Source organism: Paroedura picta, chromosome 11 (assembly GCF_049243985.1).
Source record: "Paroedura picta isolate Pp20150507F chromosome 11, Ppicta_v3.0, whole genome shotgun sequence".
In the NCBI taxonomy this organism is placed as follows: Eukaryota; Metazoa; Chordata; class Lepidosauria; order Squamata; family Gekkonidae; genus Paroedura; species Paroedura picta.
Window position 1 is genome coordinate 22283976 of NC_135379.1, and position 22858 is coordinate 22306833.

The window sequence follows — 22858 nt, forward strand, 5'->3', positions numbered from 1 at the left end:
TTCTGAGAGCTGCTTTGTTGCAGGGCGGAGAGCGAGAGAGAGAGAGCGAGAGAGCGAGAGGGAGGCAAGGCGGGGGGGGGGGGGGCGAGGGCTGCTGCCGGGCTGCCAGCGCTGAAGTTGTGCGGAAGGTGGGCTCGCGCAGACGCCAGTAGAAGGGCCCGGGCTGGTGACGTCAGGGGTTGAGTGACCAATGGGGAGGCGCTGCCCTTTCGGAGCCAAGCCATTCGCCTGGCGGCGTCTCCCTCGCTCGCTTTTCCCCCCGTCCTGCCTCCACTCGCCAAGCGGGAGCGGGACTTTCGGAGAAGCCGCCTTAAAAAAAAGGAGGAGGCACCCGGGGGAAAAAAACCCAGCCCCCCCAGGCCCCCCCCCTCTCTCTCTCTGCCTTCCACCCGCCCGAGGGGAGGGGAGGGGAGCGGAGGGGAGAAGCAGCAACACACCCCGGAGCCCCCACCCCAAAAGACAAGGGGAGAGGGGGGGGAGAGGGAGAGAGAGGAGCCACCCCCGAAAAGCCCGCGGAGCCCCCAGTCGCCGATGGAGGGGAAGAAGAGCGAGCGGAAAAGCCCCGCGAAGGACGCCTGAGGCTGCGCGCTCGGCTGCTGGCCGCCGGCCCCCGCCTGCCTCGCCTCGCCTCGCCCGGCGCCCTCCCCTCCTCCCTCCCCCCCCCGGGCACCAGGCCCCTCTCCCCCCTCCCCCAAAAAGGGCGCGCGAGCCCCGCCGCCGATTCCCGCCCGGCCGGCCAAGCGGCTCCCTCGACGGTGGCGGTGGCGGCGGCGGGCGCGGGGGGCGAGCCGGGCCGGGGCGCGGGGGGCCGCGGATGATGACCATGACGACGATGGCAGACGGGCTGGACGCGCCGGACTCCTCCAAGTCCGCCTTCATGGAGTTCGGGCAGCAGCAGCAGCAGCAGCCGCCGCCGCCCCAGCCCCAGCCCCAGCCGCCTCCTCCTCCCGTGGCTCAGGCGCCCGGCGGCGGCGGCGGCAGCGGTGGCGGCTCCTCGCAGCACTCGGCGGCGGCGCAGCAGCAACAACAGCAGCAGCAACAGCAGCAACAGCAGCAGCAGCAGCAGCAGCAGCAGAGCTCGCCGGCGGCGGCCATGGCGGGCGCCCACTACCCGCTGCACTGCCTGCACTCGGCGGCGCCCGCCTCGCACCCGCACTCGCACCAGCACCCGCACCACCACCACCACCCGCACCACCACCACCACGCCGCGCCCTACCCGCCCGGCCCCGCCGCCACCCGCCGCCGCCAACTCCTACAGCCACCGCTCGCTCGCCGCCGCCGCCGCCGCCGCCTACCCCTACGTGAGCCACTCGCAGCACAGCCCCTACCTCCAGTCCTACCACGCCGGCGGCGCCGCCGGACAGACGCGGCCCGACGATGCAGGTGGGTCCCCCCGACGCCGCCCGGCGCGGCCCAGGCCTCTCGCTCGCCCGCCCGCTCTGCCTTCGCTTTCCCCTGCTGCCTGCCTGCCTGCCTGCTTCCTTCCCTCCTTCCCTCCCTCCCCAGCCTCGCTCCCTTCTCGCGCTCTCGGGCTCCCGCTCTCTCGGCGCCTCTTTCTCTCACCGCCCCCCCCCCCCTGACTTGGGAGTCTGTCCCGAAATGGGGCCTTGGAAGCGACTGGCCGGATGGCGCAGGAGCCGGCCCCCTCGCTCCATCCCCCTTTAGCGCCTGCCGCTGAGAAGAGCCGCCGACTTCCGTGGCACCGGCGCCCCAGGAAACGGGTGCGGGGAAGGGGCAGGCCTCCAGGCCGCCGGCTCGTTGGGGCCAGTGCGGATGCGCGGCCGGGAGCCTGGCCTGGTCTTTTGCGAGGCGCGTCCGGCTTCCTGGTAGGGACTGCCGATCGTGAGCCTGCCGAGGCCCTGTAGGCCTCCCGCACGCCAGCCGTCCGGAGGGAAGGGCCCTCGCTTGCATGGCCCGGAGGGGCCTTTGTGGACGCTTCCCTCCTGACTCCCACCCCCCTCCCCGGCCGCTGCGGCGGTTGGGGCACGAATGCCAGGCCGGCGACGGGAGGGGATGCCTCGGCATGCGAGGGAGGCGGACCAGAACCGGCGCACCGAGAAATAAGCCAGGCGGGAAAGGGCCGTCGTGCCCGAGGCGAGGAGGTCGGAAGCCAGGGGCTCGTGGGTGGGAGCTTGAGCGCTTCAGGAGCCGGGAGAGGCGTCTGGGCCGGCCGCGGTGCTCAGGAATGGCGCTCCCAACCCCATCCACCCATCCCTCGTCGATCTTTCCGGCTCCTCTCGAACCAACATCAGAAAACAAAGGACGGGGACCCCCGCCATTAAACGACCCTCTCCCCACCCTGGGGGGGGGGTAAACAAAACCCGGTTTAAATGCATCTTAACAATTGGACACCAGTTCTTGTTTATTTATTGAGGCACATTTAGATCTTTGCGATTAATGTATAGGATGCAATCCTCTCGGGAATGTCTTGTGTTCCTGGGATGCAGGAGTGTTAAGGAAGGCATTTGAGCAGCGTAGGGTTGTGTGTGCAGAACTGTCATGGTTGCAGGTGGATGATAGAGAAAGAGGTGATATTCACGGCATGTCTCTTGACCCTCTGGAGGAGACGAGGGTCTGTTTCTAAGCGATGCTCCTGGATCCATCCCGCAAGCAGCCGCGTCGTGGTCTTTTCCTTGGTTTGAGCGCAGACCTCCCGACTGCTTGTGTGCGACGCGGTGGCATCGGCCTGACCCCTCTGGGAAGAGCCGGCCGAACAATCAATGGGACCACTTTGCCGGTTCCTCTAAGAACGAATCCCCCACACCCGAGCGACCCGGTTGCTTCGCCCTGGTCCGCCTGGCCTCCCCAGAGCGCTTCTAGACCGTCCTGGAGGGGACTCGGTCGCTGGTGCCCCCCCCCCCCCCGTGAAGCCCGCCTGTGACCTCCTTTCCCAATTCCTCCTTTCGTTCTCTTGCAGACCAGCAAAAAACCACCGTCATCGAGAACGGGGAGATCCGATTCAACGGGAAGGGGAAGAAGATTCGGAAGCCCCGCACCATCTACTCGAGTCTCCAGCTGCAGGCTTTAAAACCACCGGTTCCAGCAGACCCAGTACCTGGCGCTGCCCGAGCGAGCGGAGCTGGCGGCCTCCCTCGGACTGACGCAGACCCAGGTAAGGCTGGGCCGGCCGGGACAGGGGCCCAGGGCTCTTGCGGACCAAGGGGCTCGGTCACCGGATCGGATCGGCACGCTGCCAGGGCAGCCTCGAGGTATACCGGTTAAATGGCGCCCTGGATGCCTTCCTTCCTTCCTTCCCTCCCTCCTTCCTCCTGGATGTTGTATTTAGGAAGGTCAACAGGCTCCTAATCGGGCCGGTTTCTGATCTCAAAAAATATGTGCATCGAAGTAACTCGGAAATAACAGGCGGGCCTTGCTTTAAAGAGAGGGCCAAAGCCTGGAAAAAGTGGCTGGCACTGCCTATGGGCCCGCAGAAAGCGCATCTTAGTAATAATAGTAAATTACCCTGGATGAGTAACTGGAATGCAGCGGTTGCCCTTAGGCGAAATGTACAAAAGGTGATGATAGAGCCGAGGATCAAAGGAAGCGTGTACAAAATTAGAGCGAGTTAAACCACAGTTAAATGTGGTTGGTGCGTTCGGGGGTTTCCCTGCAAATCTCAGCCTGAATGACATGCGAGACAGGACTGGCTCGGGAGGAGAGCGATTAACTGGATTGCAGAGTGTGAAACGAAACGAAACGCAGCAAAATAATAATAATAAATCCGGTTCTGGGGGCGCCTCTAATCTTCTGGACACCCGAGGCTGAGGACGAGCCAGCTGCCCGAATCCACCGGTTCGAGGAAGGGGAGCCGAGGCCTGGAGGCCTTGGGGGGGGGGAGGCCTTCCATCCCCGCCCGGGAAAGGCGGAGGTCTCACACGGCCAAAGGAGAGTCTCTTCCTGAGCCTGCCTCCAAGCGTGGCGGCTGGGGGCACAGGCCCCATCACGGTTTCGAGCCGAGAGGTGCAAGCGCTCCTCCTTAGGAACCCCACTGGAGCCAGCTGGACTTACTGCCCAGTAAAGGTGTGCGTGTGTGTGTGTGTGTGTGGGGGGGGGGGGGGAGTAATGCTCCCAATTTAAGACCAGCCTGTGAAACCTCTCCCAGACAGACACGCGGTGGGGACTGAAGGGGCCTGAATCCAGAGGCCTTGCGGTGCGGCCTTGCGCTCCTGGAACCTTTATTTTCAAAGACAAAGTTCTGATCAGATATCCGAATCCGATACGAGCCGCGCTCAGTTCTGTTGGATCCCCACGAACAGCGCCAGCTCAGTCTTTTTCTTTGGGGGGGGGAGGATCCATTGTCCTCCTCTCGCACTCCCCCGCCCCGACTTTGGCGGGTGCTTGAAAGGACTTCTTCTAAATTCGCTGTTCCTGCTTTCTAGGCCGAGCTGGAATCCAACGACCCTGGATTCAGGCCCGATCAGTCTCCGCCCCGTGGCCAGCTGGGAGAGGGTTTCACAAGCTGGTCTTTCCCTCGTTAAAGTGGAAGCATTACTCCTCTCCCCCCCCCCCCAATATATTTACTTGGCAGTCAGTCCTGCTGGCTCCAGAGGGGTTGCTTATACCTCTCTCCACTTGAAACGGGGACGGCGCCTCTGCCCCCAGCCGCCGCGCTTGCAGGAGGGCCCGGAGCAGACTCTCTGTCCGCAGCGCCAAAATGAGGAGGGGGGGGGGGAAATACCGGGCAGAGGTGGCCCGGCCGTCGACTTGTCTGGTCCGCCTGGCCGCTGTCCTTCGGGTCAGACGGAAGCGCTGGTTGCGCATTTCGCGTGAGGCCACCTCAGCCAGCTGCACGTAGGCAGGCCCTGGCGTGCGTAGGTGCCTGGAAGGGCCGCGTCGGTCGGACGGGGGAGTCTTTGAATGGGCAGCATCAAGCCGTGCCAAGTGCACGACCCGGACAGGTTTGTTCTAAGCGCAGTTAGCTGAGCCAGCCTTAATGGCAGGCAGGCAGGCAGGCAGGCATTTGGCTTCTGGGCCCCCTCCCTTAGCAGGACTTCTGCCGACCTCTCATGGCTCCCGTTTTTTGGTTGCAGGTGAAGATCTGGTTCCAGAACAAGCGCTCCAAGTTTAAGAAACTGCTCAAACAAGGCGGCAACCCGCACGAGAGCGACCCCCTGCCGGGCTCCGCCACTCTGTCCCCGCGGTCTCCTGGCCTGCCTCCCGTCTGGGACGTTTCAGCGTCTGCCAAAGGAGTCAACATGCCTCCCAACAGCTACATGCCTGGCTATTCTCACTGGTACTCTTCTCCACATCAAGACACAATGCAGAGACCACAAATGATGTGAACGGGCCAAGGGAAACAGCTCCGGGAGCGGCCGCGTCTCCAGCCGGGCCCTGCCCAGGGGGGCCGCTCGCGGGCGGCGTGGAGCGTGTGGCGAGGAGGAGAGACGGGGCTTCGCCTCCCCCCCTTTAACCTCAGCCATTGATCTGGCCAGAACGAGACCGTTTGCGTTGCGGGCCCACGTCAGAGGCTCCTCTTTGGGCTCTTGCCAGCGGGACTCCGAGGCACCACCTCTCTCTTGGGAGTACAAGGCGAAGCAACACAAATAAAAATAAAAATGTGCAGACTTTTCTTCCCAGCCAGAGGACCCAGCAACTTAAAAACACAACACACACACAAACCAGGACTCTTTTAATGAGAAAGAAGCTATCCTATTTTTATTCGCTAAACCGAGACGGACAGAATAGATTGGATAAAAGGGTGGGGTGTGATTCAAAAGGGAGCCTGTCCTTCAGAGAGGGGAGGGGGGAGGGAAAGCGTTTTTTAAAAAGAAATGGATGGACGGGGACGTTGTCCGGAAGCACAGCCGGCCTGCTTTCTGCCAGCGGAACCGAGAGCGGCCGGCAGGGAAAGGGCGGTCCTGCTCTGCCCACCGAAGCACCCCAAGAGCGCCTGGCACCGACCGGCAGCAGCGCTCCGGCGTCCGTTCCCCGGCCAAGAGCAGGCCCTGCGGCCTGGCGCGCTTCTCCCGCCTTCCTGCCGGGAGGGCCAGGGCAGGAGAGCCCCCCACCCCTTGTGGACCGCGATCCCGGGACGAGAAGAGCCGCCGGGAAGTCCCGCACCAGCCCCCGCTGCCCCGCTTCCAAGGGTAAAACGTCGCGCCCCCCTCCGCCCGCCCCAGCCCCATCGCGGCGCCCTCTCAGCTCCCGAACAAACTTGCTGTACATTTGTTGAATTTTAGTTGTATATATACTTTGTATGTTTTGTCTCCTTTCATATAGAGAGTAAAAGCCTCCAAACGTCCCCAGCCTCCCGCCTTTCTCCGAGTCCCGGAAAGACGACTCGCCTCCCCAGTCGCAGGAGTGGGACTGTCCCGCTTGTCACCCTGCTAGAGTGGCAACGGCCCCGGTGCCCCCATCCCCAGCGCAGCCGGTCCCTAAAAAGAGGCCAGCGAGGACTGCGGCTCCGTTGCCCGCATCACAGGCCTCTTGACTGCTCTGGAAGGAGAGTTTGGGGAAGGCGCTGCCCAAGACACCTCTAGGAAGAGCAGGAAGTGAGGGAGGGAGAAAGACCAACAGGGAGAGACAGAGATCCTCGTCGTCGTTCTCTCTAGGGATCCAAGAGGCAGGTGGGGGATCCATGACAGAGGGGTATTATGCACCAGGTACAGCAGCCGGTCGAAATTGTGGGGTGTTTCTCTTTTTGGGGGGGGGGAGAGGGGATGATGCTCGACCTGGCTACCTAACCAGGCAAGCGGCTGTGTGATCTTGCGCCTGTTTCTTTTTTTTTTTAAGGGTCTCATTTTGATCAGCCACCGGGGCAAATTTAAGGCGCTTGGCCCCTGCCCAATCAAGGCACGGAGTGCACCGGGGCTGCCCGGGGCCTGCTCTAGCCTAAGCGGGATGGAGCCTTCCGGTCGCGCCGCGAATTCCGGCTCTTGCGCCTTCTCGGCGGATATTTTCTTTCCTCGCGGCAGTTTTCGCAGCGGTGCGGGGAAGGCCGCCTCCGACTTTCGGCGGGTTCTTGCCAGGAGGGGGTGTGGGTGTGGGTGGGGGGGGGGTGGAGAGCCTGCCTGGCGTGGGTGGGTTTTCCGCAGGCAGACAACAGGAGCCGCCTAATACGCCAGCGCGCCTGACGCGGGTGCCCTGGTCCACCTCGCAGGGTCCGGAGCGAATGATATCCTTCCTAGGCCGTGTGAAAGCGAGGCATCATGAAACATGAAAAGCCCCTTTTCCTCACGCAAGCAGGATGCCCCATACTGCGAGAATTAATGGCTAGAGCCCTGGGCATCCTTCAAATTATGAACCTTGAAACCACTGAGCCATTTATCAGAAGTCAATGGAGATCCTCAAAGTGCTCCATATAATGACAGCTACATACAGTCGTGCAAAAGGACAGTCACTATAATTAGACACAAAAGCCGAGTGTACTTACCAATATACCAGCGCCGGTTTTTTGTTGAGCAACTTCCACGCTCAGTCAGTCTTCAGAATGGCTTAAAACCGATCAAGTCTTGTCATTTTCTACCATTCGCATTGTTGCATTAGGAGGGGGAAATGTTTTCTTTTCTTTCCCCCCCCTCCCCATTCCCACTGTGAAACTTTGGGTTCAGCTCTCCCCAGGATCAATTGTGAACAAAGCCCCCAGCTGCAGTGCCATCCAATTTGAAGCAGACATTGGGGACAATTTAAGGTTTTTATCCATAAGAAGGTTTTTTCCCCCATTCTCTTAAATGCAGCCATAATTAGAGTAATTTTTCATGTAGCCCGCTGATTACAGCGTTTTTACCGTCAAAGATAATTACCTGTAATTTTCTTCCACTTTTAATACTAAAAAGCCATCTTTATTTAGATTCAGGAACAGGAAAGGCGAAACAAAAGAGGGAAATTATTCTGTTATTCATACACAAATTGCAGAGACGTAGGACCTAAAATTGAAAATTAACCAAAATTATAATGCTGGGAAGAATGGAAGAGGCTTCAGAGGTACAGCTGGTTGTGGGGTTCACGGAATTATTCGGATGCGTGCTCGAGAGGGAAAGCGGCCATGCAGTTAGACCGGGGTAGCCTTTCCCTTTGTAGACGCGCCAGCCTATCCGCTCCCCAAAGAGGGCCTGATGAAGGGGGACTCAAAACCAACCAAGCCGCAGGAGAAGGAAGAGGCAGCAGCTGAGCCACCCTGCAGGAGCAGCTCTCCTCCGAGCACGCTTCCTACTCAGGTGCAAGTGAACGTGTGTCGGATCGGAGTGCTTAAGAGGCAGAGTTGGCTCCTGCTGAAATCGTGGGCCGCACGGCCATGACTCGCTGCGGTCCGGGACCGCACCTTGATCCGCTGGTGCTTCCCGGGTTCATCCCGGGTTCATCCGCGCATCTTCATCCACACCGCCCCCCCTTCCCCCCCCCCGACGTGCACAAACACGTGGAGGCGCCTCCCCACTGACACGGTCGCGGTCCCAGAATCCCGCTTGGCGGGAGCAGAAGCGGTTTTGTCCCCTTCCTTTTTCGGGGAGGGGGCCTGGGTCCCCCCGGATCGCCTTCCCCGTGCCGCCTCCGCTTTAAATGACTTGAGAGGCGAGATTAGGAGTTAGATCGGGGCAGCGGGGGTGAGCGCGGCCGGGGAAAGGGGCTGCAAGGCGCGCAGGCCTCTCCTTGGCCCGGCTCAGCTGCCGCCAGCAACGCGCACAGGCGTCCCTCGGAGCCGCCGAAGGGGGAGTTCTCGGGAAACAGCGTCCTCTATGGACGGCAGAAGGACACGGCGGCCGCCCCGCAAGGACCCCGCCGCTCTCCCAGGCGGCGACCAGAAAAACCGCTCGGCTCGACCGCGCCCCCCCCCCAACACCCCTCCCTCGCTCCCTCCCCCGGGGCATAAGCCACAAAAAAGGCGTCTTCCCCATTGCCAGAGGAGGGGGGCGCGGGGGAAACCCAGAGGCGGGGCGCGGGAAAGGCGGGGCGGAGGCAGGGAACCCACCTGCCACGGAAGTGGAGGGCTACATGTCCGGGGGGGGGCGTTATATGGGGCAGGATTGGGCAGGGGGGATCGGGACCTCAAGGCAGCCAACCGGCCCAAGAGGAAGCCGATCTCCCGGCCGAGGTTTGGAAGACGGAAGAGTCAAAGACATCCACCCAATATCCAGCCAAGTCCCAGCCACGGAACCTTAAACCGAAGCAGCCCGAGGCCCAGCCAACGCTCTCTCTCTCTCTCTCTCTCTCTCTCTCTCTCTCTCTCTCTCTCTCTCTCTCTCTCTCTCTCTCTCTCTATCTATCTATCTATCTATCTATCTATCTATCTATCTATCTATCTATCTATCTATCTAAACATGGGATGAACCCTAGACTTTCTAACAGGATAAGGTTAGTACAGACAGGACACTGAATAAAAGTCCGTTTCTTGCCGTGGCCCTTGAGAGACAGTTGAGAAGACTGCCTGAAAAAGAAATGCAGGCAACACTTTGATCCTCACCGAATTTACCGGGGGGGGGGGAGGTAGAGGGAGGAGCCCAAGCGGGGGTTGCAAGGCTGATTCTAGGCATGTGTTCAAGGAAATACGTCCTAGTAAACTCAACAGGGACTTGTAGCCAAGCACAGGAGGTGCAATTCTGTAGCGCCGTTTTCAGATTCCTCTGTCAATGAGGGAGGTATAAAGAACTAATCGTTCACCCGCCAGCCTCCCGACACCCGCCAGCTCATCGAGTGGGTTTCTAGAGAGGGTAGACCTTGAACCTGAGACCTGGCTTTATGTTGAACAAATAAGATCCCCCCCCCAACTCGTGGCCAAATGGACAACCCTCTGACACTGACAACGGAGCGGACCCCCCTTTTCGCCTACCGGTTTAGAGCCATACCTCCCCCCCCCCCCCGATGCTTCCCTTTCTTTCTAAACCTGTGAGTCACGCAGCACAGACAAGTCGAGTCAATTTGATAAAACGGGGGGGGGGAGTGACCCGGTATTGACAAGCCGGCCTCATAGCAATGCAGCCCTGCATTCCTATCACGAAGGGGGGGGCAGCAACCTCCCACGAAACAAATAAATAAATAAATGCTGGTCGTGGTGACTTGATAAAACGAAGGTTTGGGGGAGGAGGAAAGAGAAGCATGAACCGCGGTAAAGAGCAAGGCTACAGAAAGAATTCTTGAAAAAGAATGAAAAACAAGGCGTCCCTGAAGAGCGAAAACCCTACCCCGGAAAAGCGATACGGAAGCAGAGGAGACAAATATATACATTTTTAAAAAACTTACCCCCGTGCAAATCTGTTAAGCAGAGATGAGGGTCTAAGGAAATCTACAGTGAACGGGAGCGGTGGAGAATATTTTTCTGAGTCTGAGGGCAGAAGCTCTTTCTCTATATTCGTGGTTGACTGAGCATATCCAGGTGTGAAATTGTTTGCACACCCCAGCACCTCTTATATTGCCAGCAAAATTAGCTGTTATTACTGTCACTGTTTAGTGATGGTTAGCTTGATAAAAAAGAGAGAGAGAGGGGAAAAAACCGCTGTAATCAAGACCTGGCGCATCTTTGCAAATTACAGATAATTGTAAACGTCCAGATTATGATAATAGCATCCTAATCCAGCCTGCAATATAATTATTACAGAGTGTTACATCTGAAACTGTCCAGTAGGGCTAATTCGGCCATTATTTAGACTTTTTTTCCCTCTCCCCCATTACAAATGGGTTGCTGAGCTGTAAATGTGCGATTGTAATTTCACGGGGCACTCAATGAGTAATGATAGAGGAAGAGGGGGGAAAAATACAAAAGTGAAATGTGAACAGGAGCGATCAAATCAAACTGGGAGGACAAAAACGAGAAGGGGGGCGTTGATTCGGGGGGGGGCTCAGAGGAGCAGGAATCCAGAACCCAACAGATTAGGGGGCTGCCGCCTAACGGGTCCAAACTCGACGGGCAAGGGGGCTTTGTGGCATATTGGGGAGCCGGGGGTCCCCGGGGGGCTCCTGCAAAGCGTTCGGATCCGCCCTTCTCTGTTCAGGGTGCAGCCGGAGAGGCGGGTGTGGATCAGCAGGCGAGGCAAGAAGGGACAGGCCGCTGTCGCCCATTCTCACGAGGAACCCGCGGCCAGGGGCGCCACGGGCCTCTCCATTCACACCCACTCGCGCACACGCGTGCACGAAGGGCCCTGTGGGAGTCGGCCAGCCAGGAAGGCCGCGGCTCTCACTCGCCGCTCTCACTCGCCGGTCTGGACTGCCTCGGAGCCCCGCCGTGACCCCAGAGGCGCCGGCATTGGGGGGGGGGGATCTGCCCCGGGTTTGGCGTCCCCCCCCCTCCCCGAGCTGGATCGCCTGGTAAGGCGAGCCCGTCCGTCCCCGAAGCGGGGCTGGGGGTTGGGGGCTCAGACTCTACTTCCTTGTAAAGGGTTAAGCCGGAGCTTCCCTGTGATTCGGGCTGCGTCGGGAGAGCGGCAGGCTTCGCTCGCGCGGCGGTGACGACAAAGCCGCCTCCGCACCGAGCGCACCGGCTCCCCGGCCTCGCTCGCCTTCCCCCATTGGACGTGCCCTCGGGAGCCCCGGAGGCAATTAGGCGGGCGCGTGGTAATTGCCATTAATTAAGCCGAGCAGCCGTCGAAGAGGCGCGCTCCGTCGATTGTCTCCGGCATTTCGGGAGGCTGCACGTGCTCGGCGCCTCCATCCGAGGGAGGCCCTGGCCTGGCAGCGCCAGAGGCGACCTCCAGCTTGGCAGGGGGAGAGAGGGAGACCCTACCCACCCACCCACCTCTGCCCAGCCAGCTGCCTCGAAAGCCGGGGGAAGGAGAAACCGGGGGCTCCTCTAGAAGTGATCCGAGGATAGAATACCTCTGGGGGACCAGAGGCGTGAAGCTGGCCCGCTTTCCCACGCCCCCACGGGAGACTCGAATCTCCCGGGCAAGTGCGGGGCCAACCTGGTGGCTCCGCCGGGCCTTCGGGGCATGCCCGCCGGCTTCCCGAGAAGCAGGCCTTGGGCTCTAGGGGAGGGGGATCGGTGCCGCCCCTGGGACCGACCCCCTCCCAGCCGCCCAAGGCAGAAAGAGAAGCTGAGCTGCGGGGGATGTTCAGGGGAAAGGCCTTCTTCGGGCTGGGCCTCAGCTCCGTGGTGCCCGCGCTGGCTGGCTGGCCTCCGATCTGTTGGGCCAGAAGAGCGGCAAAGGGCAGGGCAGGGGACCAGGAAGGCTTCGGTGCTGGACAGAGAGCTCCCCACAGCCCCACGGGAAGAGAGACCGCGAAGAGGGCAATCCGTCTCGCCTGTGGAAGTTCACGGTCGCCGGCTTTCCCATCCTCCGATCAGGTGCAGAGGGAGGAAGAGAGGGAAGGAGGGGGGGGGGGGTTCTCCTGTGGTCCGGCGCTTGATGGCTGGCTGTGCCATCTGCCTTTGGGACGCGGAGGGCACATGTCGGCGCTCTCCAGGCCGAGCGAGCAGGGACCGCCGACTTGCCCGCCGCCTCCCGGCCCAGGCCGCTCAGGAGCCCCCCCCCCCCCACGCTCCCCTGCACGTGCCTGGGGCTGGGACAATCCTTAATTACGGCAGCCAGGCGGGCAGCAGGACGGGGTCCCAATCCCTCCCTGGCATTGGCGACTCCCCCCAACCCTCACCAGATGGCATGCGCTGGAGACCTTTACCTTGGCCTGGGCGACCTTCCCCAAGCCCAGCTCCAAAAGCCCCCCCCCCCCGCCCAGGAGCCATTCTAACGGTGCAAGCTATGTGAGAATGAGGCGAGGTAAGAGAAGAGAGAAGAGCTGAGGTTTTGTACCCCCCCCCCTTTTATTACCCGAAGGAGTCCTACAGCGGCTTACAACGACCTTTCCTTTCCTCTCCCCACAACAGCCAACCTGTGAGGCGGAAGGGGCTGAGAGCGCTCTGAGAGATCTGTGACTGGCCCAAGGTCACTGGCTGTACATGGAGGAATGGAGAACCAACCCCGGCTAGAGGCGGCCGATCTTAACCACCACATCAAGAGGAACCCAGAGGGAAAGTGCCCAGCCTGAAGTGAGGGGCGAAGACAAAAGCCCAGCGGAGTTTCCCCAAGGAGAGGAGCAGAAACGCTTCGCCCAGTCGTGGGACAGAAGACACTGCAAAGTTGGGGGGAGGGGGCGTCCACCCATGGGTGGGTTGGGCAGGGCCCCGTCCGTTCTGCTCCTTTGAAGTCCAGGCCACGTATCCCAACCTGCCGGGCTTGATGTGCGTGGGGTGGGGTGGGGTGGGGGTTCGCAGAGCTGCCGGTCGGTCGTGGCGGCGCAGTGGGTGAGCTCGCCTGGCGCGGGTGGGTGCGCCCGTGGGTGGCAGGCGGAATAGCCCCAGGGTGGGGCTCCAGCCCAGAAGAGCCAGATCAAGGCCCGCGAAGCTTGTGGGCTGCTCGCTTCCCCCGTCTGTGTCCTTCGCGAAGGCCCTGCGGCTCGGCTCTGGAGCCGATCGGCACCCACAGGAATGCGTCTCCGCTCGGCTCCCCTCTCCCCGCCCGCGGCCGCCCCAGCTCCGCTTGGAAGCGACGCCTGCCTGGGAGGGAGGGAGGGAGGGGGAAGAAAACTTTGGAAAGACGCGTCCGCCACGCACAGAGCCCCGTTTCTCCTGTCTGCTCCACAGGAAGGGCACAATCGAACCCGCACCCTCCCCCTCACACAAAGGAAGGCGTCCTCGCGAGCTCTTGGCAATAAGGGGCTGGGGGGGGGGCACCTGGACATACACACACGGGGGGGGGGGAGGTTCACTGCGGCCCTCTCCATCCATGTCCGCATGAACCAAGCTGCAGATGGCACCTATTCTTTCACCCCCTCCAGGACGGGGCAAGGGGAAGAATAGCGCGTCTTCCAGACAATCCCCACTTGGACGGTGGCCTTGCCAAAAAGCTGTCAAGGCGCAAAGGACCCGATCCCATGGACTAGCGTCCTTTTTAGACTGCATGGGGTGGAGGGTGACCGCCAGAGGCCGGGAAGTCCCGGGACAGAGCGGTTGCTATTGAAACCGGCCTGGCAGATGCCTTAAGGCCCAGCTGCAGAAGGAGCTGCCACGGCAGAGAGAACCAAGAGGCGCCTCGAGGCCCGTTCGCATGCCCCCCTCCCGTAGGCGATACAGGGCGAGGAGAACACAAAGAGGCGCCTCGGGACTCACCTAGGCCGTTCCGCAGAGGAATAAGGAGGGGGGGGGGGGCATGCAGCGAAAGAAGGGGAGAGAGATGCCCGCCACAGCTGGAGCGACAAGCAGACCCTTCTGGGGGTGGGACAGCGTAGGGAAGGGGCAATTGCCTAATATCTCTTCCTCCCCTCCCCCCCCTCACATCTTTCCTGAGATTCTCCACCGCAGCTCAGGATGGATAGACGAAAACAACCGCGAGCCAGGACGGGCGTCTGGGAACAGCAGACCTCGAACTAGCCTTGGGGGTGGGGGAAGTGCCAACTCCTTCCCTCCCCGCAACCCCTTCAAGGACAGGGAAAGCAACGCCGCTAGGATCCGTGGACAATGCAGCGGGTATTCCCGGGGAATTCCGCACGAACGAAGTCCCGGTGTTGGGGCGCATCAGCCGACCGCTGCTCTCCCCAAGTGGTTTCCAAGCACCTTTGCCCGGCTGCTCGGAACTGTAAAGGAGAGGATGAACAAGCCTGGGAGGAAGGGAGGAAGGGAGGGAGGGAGGAGAGGGGAGAGGCGCAGGGCGAGTCGAGAGAGACAGGTAACTTGGCTCGGGGCGACAGAGCGTGCCTTTTCAGGTCTGGTCTCCCAGCCCTGGAACGGCTCTGACTGAAAGCCTCAGATGACAGGATGTAATTTTTTTTTAATGTTCTAATCCCCCCCCCCCCGCATTTAGTGCTGCCGTTTTACCACTGGGGAGAACACACTGAGACCAGTTTCTAAGGCAGACCTGAAAGGGAAGGCGGGTGTGTGTGAGGAGGGAGTGTGTGTGTGTGTGTATGTGTGTGTGTGTGGGGGGGAAGACCCGGATGGCTTTTCCTATAGGTGATTGGCAACCTTCCTGAGTCCGGCCCTAATGCGATTAAAGACAGACTAGTTATTGGGGGGGGGGGGGGGCTGCGATGTTTTCTTTCTTTTAAAAAAATGTTCCGCGGAAAAAAGTCCACGCGTGGCCGCTGCGCTCTGCTCTCCCTCACCTGGTGTGCTCAGGTAGTGGTGTGCTCCCTCACCTGGTGTGCAACCCGCTGGGAGGGACAGCTCTAACCGCGGCTCGCCCCCTCCGGCCAGCACGGAGCTGTGATCGGGACGGAAGAAGCCGGCCAAAGTCTGCGGCGATCTACCTTTAGAAAGGGGGCTGGGCTCCCCAGCGGGCACTGGTTTGCCGGTTGCCTTTGTCTCCAAGAAGGGGGGGGGGTCTCCCCCCTCTCTCTCCATTTTTGGCGTCCCGTCCTGTAGCTCCTCTGGAAGGAAATGTAATTTGTATAATGAGCTGATGGGAAGCCGGCTTTCTTGCGGGTAATTGCTTTTATGGTAGAGAGGAGAGAGAGAGAGACCTGCTGGCTGGGTGACTCGGGGGCAGCTTCCCGCCCCCCCCCCCCCCCGAGCCGGCGTCTTTCCAGGCGAGGCCATTTCGCTTCAATTGGTTCTTGGAGCCGCCTGCCTGCCCGTTCTGGGGACGGATCTCCTATTTTTGAATGGGGAGGGGGGGGGGAATGGTCGACAAGCGACTGGGGGCACTTCACACCGCAGGGCCTACTGGACAGGGGCAGAAGAAACAGAAAGGCAAATTCGAACAAAAATGAGGAGCCTCAACCCCTTCTCCAAAAATACCGAAAAAGGGAAAAAAAACAGGGGGGGGGGAGAGATCTTGCTCCATCTACGCTCCCCACCGACCCTACCCCTTTCACTACCGGAGGAAAGAAATATTTGGTAACACGCCTTCGGCTTTTCATTTGTGTTTTCCCCCTGTTCTCACGGTGGAAATAATTTTATTTATTCAGAATATACAGTTTAATTCCTCTATCTACAGTTATTTACAGGGTTAAAATGACATTGAAAAAAAGTCTCTCGAAAAAAGTTGAGGTCATAAGATTTCAAGGCACCTTTGAAAGTGTCCACAGCGGATCAAACAGCCCTAAAAGTCCGTCTGGTTTTTTTAATCCTTAAAAAAAAAGAGGGGGTGGGGGAAGTTTCCTTTGAAATGCAATAAGTTACATGCACAAGCTTTACACATTTCATCATGAAGAGTTTCCTTTCCCTTAAAAAAAAGGAGAACAAAAAAACAACCACAACCACCCAAAAGAGAAATCCCCTTCCGCCTTTCCCCTTTCCTTCCTCCAGGAGATGTTGCCGGGGTGGGGTGGGGGGCTCCCCTAGTAGATCGTCCCAGAGGCCAGGGCCAGGGGGTGCTGGAGGGAGCCAGGCGGCGGCTGCAGATGCCCGCTGAGGGGGGTCCCGCCGGGGTACCAGGACGACGAGCTCTCCAGGTAGGCTGCGGCAGACGATGGGTTGGCGGTGGCCCCGTGGGTATGCGGGTGGTGGCTGAGGGGCCGGGCCGGGCCCTGGGGCTCCCACACGGCCGGGGACTGGGGGGAGTTGCAGGCCATGGGGTCGCTGGCGCTGGGGCTGTGCTCCGGGGGCATCTCGCCGTTCTTCATGATCTTCTTGATCTTGGACCTTTTGTTCTGGAACCAGATTTTCACCTGCAGGAGGAAGAGGGGACAGCCGTCAAGGAAGGCGCGGCCTTAGAGGACTTCAAGGAGCGGAGCCAAGCAGGGAGCCGGGTGAACAGGTCCCCCCCCTTTTCCAGCTGCTTAGCCAGCAGCGCTTGAGGCCACGGGGGACATGGTCGCCTTGCCAAGACAACAAGGCAAAGAAGCCTGAAGCCTGGAGGGCCGCGCAGCCCTTTGGAGCTGGCCTGGGTGAGCCGAAACGGACCCCCAACGAAGCCTGCGACCCCGAAACGGAATGGGAGGCCCACGGAAAGGTTCTCTCCACCCGGACAGAGATTCGCCCTGCAAAGGCGAAGTGGCCGTCTTCTCAGGACCCACCGGTCTCTCCTGAGCCTCCCTCCAGGTCTTAGGAGAGCAGGATCGGGGCCTCACGCACGCAATTTTAAAAAATCGCCTGCTTTGGGATACAAGGCCGGGTCTGCCAGAGCTGCCCTGGATCGTCTTCTCCTGGCCACTTGACAGCAGGCGTGTGCTCTCTCTCTCTCCCTCCCTCCCTCCCTCCCACTCTCTCGGTGTGCTTTGCTCCCCAACCTCTCCGGAGGACGACCAGCGCCCCAGTTCCCCAACAGCGCCACTCGCTGGGGAGAGGCCTCCCTCGGACGGACCCACCCCATCCCAGCTCCAGGAGCCTAGGGAAGGGCCAGGGGGTCGGCCAGGTGCACTGGCGCCACACGATCGACCAGCCTCTGCAAGAGACAAAAGCCGGCCTGGAAGCCCCTCTCGGCGGGCGAGCGCGATGGCGCGGGGGACAGCCTCTCCACAGGATTTGACGTGGCAGCGGGATGGCAGGGAAGGCCTCGGGGCCGCTGCCTGCCCCACCACCCCCACCCCATCCCCTCTCCCTCAGGGAAGGCACGGTAGTTTGGCAACCAGCCCCCTTCTGAGACCCGGACATGCCACCCTCGGAGAAAAGCGGCCTGCCTTTGGATCCAAACAGACGACACCTGCGCTGGGAGAGCCCTTGGACCAACCTCTCCCGGAGGGCTTCGTGCTCTGGGGGCCGGGGAGGGGGAGGGTTGGTGTAAAGTCTCCCGGCGGCGGGGGTGGCCAGGCCGCGGCCCTTACCTGGGTCTGTGTCAGGCCCAACGACGCAGCCAGCTCGGCTCTTTCGGGCAGAGCTAAATACTGAGTCTTCTGGAACCTCCTTTGTAAGGCCGCCAGCTGGAAACTGGAGTAAATAGTCCTTGGTTTGCGCACTTTCTTTGGTTTGCCGTTCACCATCCTCACCTCCGGCTCGGCCACCTCTTTTTCTAAAAGGACGACAAAGAAAGGAAGGTCAGCGATGTGCCGGAGGACTCCCCCCCCCCACACACACACACACACACATACACGGGCCGACCTGGCGCCGCTATAGCCCCGCGGAGACCGAGACACGGGCTGGGGTCTGAGCACGGGCGGGCAAGCGAAGCCCTCCGAACGACTCCTTTGGGGTCTCGCCCCGCAGGCCTTCGCAGAGGAGGAGCGAGCCTCGGCCTGGCTGGGCTCGGCCCGCCCGGTTGGGACCCGGAAGCCCTCTTTCCGGGGCCACGACGGAGGGCCTGCTCCGGCCCCCCTGCGCGCCCTCCCGCTGGCCCGCGCCGCACCCTCGGGGGCTGCTGGGGACCCTCCGCTCGGGCGGCGGCGGAGTTCAAAGGGAGCCTGGCCACAAGGAGGCCCTTCTGCTCGCCGGGGGCCGAAAGGAGCCGGAGCGGGCCCAGACAGCGCGGCGATGCTGCGCCATAATCTCGCCGCCGATCGGCCCGAGGGGGAGGCGGGAGGGGGGCCGAGCAGGCCGGCGGCTCCGATGCGTCTGGTTCCTCTTGCAGAGACGGAACGCGCCCCTGGCCTTTCCCCCGGCCGCGGCTTTGAGGCGGGAGCCAGCCGCCCGTGGCAAGGCTGGGCGAGGCGCGCAAGAGCTTGGAGGACGCGATGCAATTACCGCGCCGTCCCCTGGGCGATTCTTGCCGCGTCCGCCGAGGAGGCGCGGCCCGGCAGCGGCGGGTCGTCCCGGCTTTGAGACGGGCCGGTCCTTGGCCCAAAGGTCGTGTGGGGCAGCGGAGGCCGGGGCGGCCCGAGGGGGGGGGCTTTCCGGGGTTTGCGGGCGGAGGAACCGCAAGGGAGCTGCCGGACCGCGCTTCTCCCTGGGTGGCATTTGCGCCTCGGCTCCGCGGCAAATTCCTCTTGGCCCGGTTGTCCAAGGGGGGGGGGGTCGAGCCAGTCTTGTCCTCCTCCACACCCTCCCACCCCCACTCCGCAGGGAGCCGCGGCGGCCACCCCGCCCCCACCGCCACCCTTCCAGTCCTTGCAAAGAGGCCCTTCGCCTTCCCGGGCGGCTGCTGGTCTCGTCCAAGGGGGAGGCTCTGCCCTCTCCCCTGCTCGCTCCCGAATTCCGTCCCGGGGCTGGACCGCGCCGCAGGGACCCTTTCCCCAAGCGGCAGCCTTGCAGCGCGGAGGGGAAATGAACCTTGTTCAGTTGGGCTCGGAAGGAACTGTGGCCGGGCTGGAGGCAGAATATTCCCCCCTCGCCCCCACCCTCACGCGCGCCCTTCGGATTAAAGCTGGGGGGGGGGGACGACGGACGGCGAGTCCCCCTCCCGTCCCGGCCCGGCCCGGCCTCTCACCTGGCTGCGCGGCGCTCTGCGCCCGGCTGTAGGCGCCGCCGTACTGGGGGTGGTAGGGGCTGGCGTAGCCGTAGTCCGCGTAGGCCTTGGCCGGGTAGGTGCCGCCGGCCGCGCCGCTCATGCCGTGGTACTGGTACTGGTAGGGGTGGAGCGCTTTGCCGTAGGAGGCGGACGAGGGCGATCCGTAGCCGTGCGGGGCGCCGCCGGGGGAGCCGTAGTAGTCGGGGTCGGTGGCCGAGGACTCGGGCAGCGTGGGCGACTCCTGGGGCGGGTGGTGCATGGTGGCCGCCGTGCTGGGGAAGGGAGCCGGGAAGTCTCCGGCGCCGCGGATGGCTGGCCCGCGTCTGTCAAAGACGCCCGTCATGGCTGGGAGGCGGGCGGGCGGCGGGGTCTTCTAGGCAGCCATGGCGGGCGGGCGGGCGGGGGGAGGGCGGGGGCGGGCGGGCGGCGGCGAGCTCGCTGGGGCTGGCTCTGGCAGACTGCTGGCGGGGAGCGCCGAGGCTTGGTTAAATCCTTAATTGCGCTCTTACGCACAGCGGGGTGGCGCCGGTGCCATTGGCCAGAGCGCGCCCGAGCAGCGACACCCTAACTCGTCCGACGAGTTGAGCACAACAAAGCGCGCGGCGGCGGCGGCGGCGGCTCGGTCGTCTCTCCCTCTCTGTGTCTCTCTCTCTGCGTCCCCTCCGAAGTGCCTGTCCGGGGGAGCTCCAGCGCCACCATTTGCCGTGGGCTGGGGGAGGGCGGGGAGGGCGGGCGCCGTGCAATAGGCGCAGAGGAGTAAATAGGGCGGGGGAGGGGCGGAAAGCGTGCGCGTGGGCCCCCACCCCCTTCGGTACCCCGTTTCAGCAGAGGCAGAGGCAGAGTGCGTCTGGGCTCACTCCTTTCAGACCCCCCCTTTCCCAGGCCAGGAGTGCCGATTCTCCCTTTGAGGGGCTGCCCAGGGGGGTTTTCACAGCCGCCTCCCACCTCTCTGGATCCAGCACTAGATCCTCGTCTCCTCCTCGTTTCTCCCGTCTGTGAAATGGACATAATAAAGACCCACCGAGCAGATTCGACGGGACTTAGGGCGGGGGGGGGGGGGAGTATTTCTGCCTTCTGAACAATGTGCGCTAAACGAGCCTCTGTGACCGCGACCGGAAATCCCGTTCCCCGGACTAACCCCGGGCCGATCACTCCGGATCGGAACAGTGATGAAAGGAAGGCTAGCCACGGAGGGCCACGGGAGCTGGCGGGGGGGGGGGGGGGCTGCAGCGCTGGACTCTGCGCGGAGAGCACCCCCGGAGGGGTGTGTGTCAGGGGACCCCCATTTCCGGGGTGCATCTTCTGCAGCCGACATGCTTTGAGTCCCCCCAGATGTGCCCCCATTCCGCTTCTGCCCTCCGAGAGAACTCCCAATGGAGTCGACCCCCCCCCCCAGCAAGAACCCAAACTGGTCCGGTTCCTCCCGGAACCCGCCCCCGCCAGTGACAGCTCCGAGAGGCGATTACTCTCGGGAGGAATGCCCCCCCCCCCGCTCGCCAACGGAGGTCCCGCTTCCGATCGCCCCCTCCCCAGGCCTGGCGTACACGTGGGGCCGAGGACGCCTGGCGGCTCAGTTCTTCACAGACTTTTCCCAACACTGCCGGAGACGAGCCTCGTTTGGTCGTGAGGGGAGAGCGGGGGAGGGCCGGGACTGCGAGTCTCCGTAGGCTTACTTGGGAGTAAGCCAGCCCCCCATCCCCGAAGAGCCAAAAAGGGATCCTCCCGCTCCGTCCTTGGCAACAATTCTGGAAGGGGCGTGTGCGTCAAAAAATATTAGCAATATTAGCACAACAGACACCCCTCCCCCTCAAAAAAGCCCCCCTCCTACGGGGTGGGGTCTCTTTGCACCGGCCATCGCTCCAGCCCCCTCTCGCAACTGTCAGGGCGGCGTGGGGGGAGGAGGGCTCTGCTTCGCGAGACGCCGAGGAAAGAGAGGCGAACAAGTCCGGGCGCGAAGTTGACCGAACTCTTATTTACTCGCCCGATTTAGACTGTTGGCCTCCGCTGAGCTCGGGCGCCCGTCTTGGCCAGCCAAATCCAGTCGGACAAATCCCGAACCGTTTAATTCTAGGACTTGCCCCCCCCCCCCAGCCTCCGTGCAATGACCAAACACGACTTTTTATTGAGAGCGAGGGCGGGGGGGGGGTCCCGGGGAGGTGATTTCCCACCGTCCGCTCGACCCCCGACGGGGCGGCGCGCTGTGGCTCTCCTGGCCCTTCTCGGTTCTGGCGAGGGGCAGGCCCGCGAAAGCCTTGCGGGGAGCTGGACCCAGCGGCGGGGGGCGCCACGACCCCTCTCTGCCTCCCCCCTCGGCGACGCTGAACTCTGCTTCTCGGCGACTTGTCCCCAACTCCCCCGGGTGATCAGGCGCCGCAACGCCACCCCCAAGGGCCGCTTCCGTGCCGGACCGGCAGGCGTGGGCTTGTCCCCTGCGGCCTCGACCCCCCCAGCCCCGGGATCCGCCTCGGGCAGCGGCCTTGCTGGACTCGGGCGCCCAGCCGCGTGGCGATTTCCCAGTCCCGTTGAGATGGGCACAGTTCTCCGCGGGGCTTGGGTTCTAAACCTCCCCGGGCGGACTCCTGGGGTTTCCGGGGGGGGCGCGTCTCTCTTTGCGCTGGGCCTGCCGCCTTTGATCCGCGCCGCTGCCCCCCCCCCCGCGCCAGGCCCCCGACCGACCCGCTTCCTGCCGGAGTCGCGGTCGTTCCCCGCCCCGTGGTTTATATTTGGCACATCCGGAGCGGCGAGGGCTGCTGCGCAGGGAGCCGGCGCGCCCGGGCACAATCCGCTCATTGTTCGGGGCCCGGGGATCGGGGGAGGGGGCAGGCGCTGGCTGGCCGAAGCGGTCACGGCCGGAGCCTGTGGCTGGGAAAGCAGCCGGCCCAGAAAGCGCCGCTCGCCGCCTTGTGCTGGGTGGGCCCTGGGCGACCAGGGAGGAGGGAGGGAGGGCGGGTGGGCGGCAGGAAGAAAGTTTTTCGAGGCACCCCCCCCCCCCACCGCTGCGGAGAGGCGCGGAAGTCTTTTCCAAGAGTGCCATCTCGTGGCCGAGGCTCGCATCGCTTTGTGCCTGGCAGGAGCTCCCCCCTCCCGCCCCAGCCGGGACGGCAACCAGGCCCTTCTCTTGCCGTGGGCCTCTGCTCTCCAGGCTTCAGGGGCATGGCCCTCGGGTCATTCCAGCGGCTGCATCTGCATGGGAAAGATGGGCCGGAAAGACATCTGGCCGACCAGGGATGCGGTAAAGGTCTGGTGCCAGCTGTGAGCCAAGAGTTCACCCCTGGATATGTCCCATTCCCCATGTATCCCCCTTTCACAGAGGGAGGAACCGAGGAGGAGACCTGGGGGTGGGGGTCCAAGGCGGAATGCAGAGACGGTGGGAAGTCTCTCGCCTGCCTGTGTGGGACCCGTGCATGGCTGCCAAGCTCATCTGCAAAGCTGCACATGCGCAAATCTCAAACGTTTTTCAAAGAGTTGCCTTTATATATAGCTAAAGGTAAAGGTATCCCCTGTGCTAGCACCGGGTCATGTCTGACCCTTGGGGTGACGCCCTCTAGCGTTTTCATGGCAGACTCAATACAGGGTGGTTTGCCAGGGCCTTCCCCAGTCATTACCATTTACCCCCCAGCAAGCTGGGTACTCATTTTACCGACCTCAGAAAGATGGAAGGCTGAGTCAACCTTGAGCTG

At 62.3% G+C, this 22858-nt stretch overlaps 2 protein-coding genes across 2 annotated transcripts; one reads left to right on the forward strand and one right to left on the reverse strand.

Annotated features, from left to right (window-relative positions):
- Nucleotides 1-134: 134 nt before the first annotated feature.
- On the forward strand, nucleotides 135-6235 carry DLX6 (distal-less homeobox 6). The gene is given in 5 exon segments (XM_077303435.1): nucleotides 135-1236; nucleotides 1238-1383; nucleotides 2918-3027; nucleotides 3029-3112; nucleotides 5031-6235. Coding segments are annotated over 5 exon segments (1638 nt in total). The 5' UTR covers nucleotides 135-190; the 3' UTR covers nucleotides 5283-6235.
- A 9529-nt stretch (nucleotides 6236-15764) lies between these two features.
- Nucleotides 15765-19895, reverse strand: DLX5 (distal-less homeobox 5). The gene is made up of 3 exons (XM_077303694.1): nucleotides 19158-19895; nucleotides 17623-17807; nucleotides 15765-16527 (listed from the first exon to the last, which is right to left on the reverse strand). The coding sequence occupies exons 1-3, from the start codon at nucleotides 19519-19521 to the stop codon at nucleotides 16198-16200; spliced, it is 879 nt and encodes a 292-aa protein (XP_077159809.1). The 5' UTR covers nucleotides 19522-19895; the 3' UTR covers nucleotides 15765-16197.
- Nucleotides 19896-22858: the final 2963 nt, after the last annotated feature.

Excerpts from the sequence above, each read along its gene's own strand:
- DLX5 (XM_077303694.1), bottom strand. The coding sequence starts at position 19,521 with ATGACGGGCGTCTTTGACAGACGCGGGCCAGCCATCCGCGGCGCCGGA. Across the intron at positions 17,808-19,157 it reads GCAGAGCGCCGCGCAGCCAG|AAAAAGAGGTGGCCGAGCCG; the intron begins GTGAGAGGCCGG and ends TCGTCCTTTTAG. Across the intron at positions 16,528-17,622 it reads TGGGCCTGACACAGACCCAG|GTGAAAATCTGGTTCCAGAA; the intron begins GTAAGGGCCGCG and ends TTCCTCCTGCAG.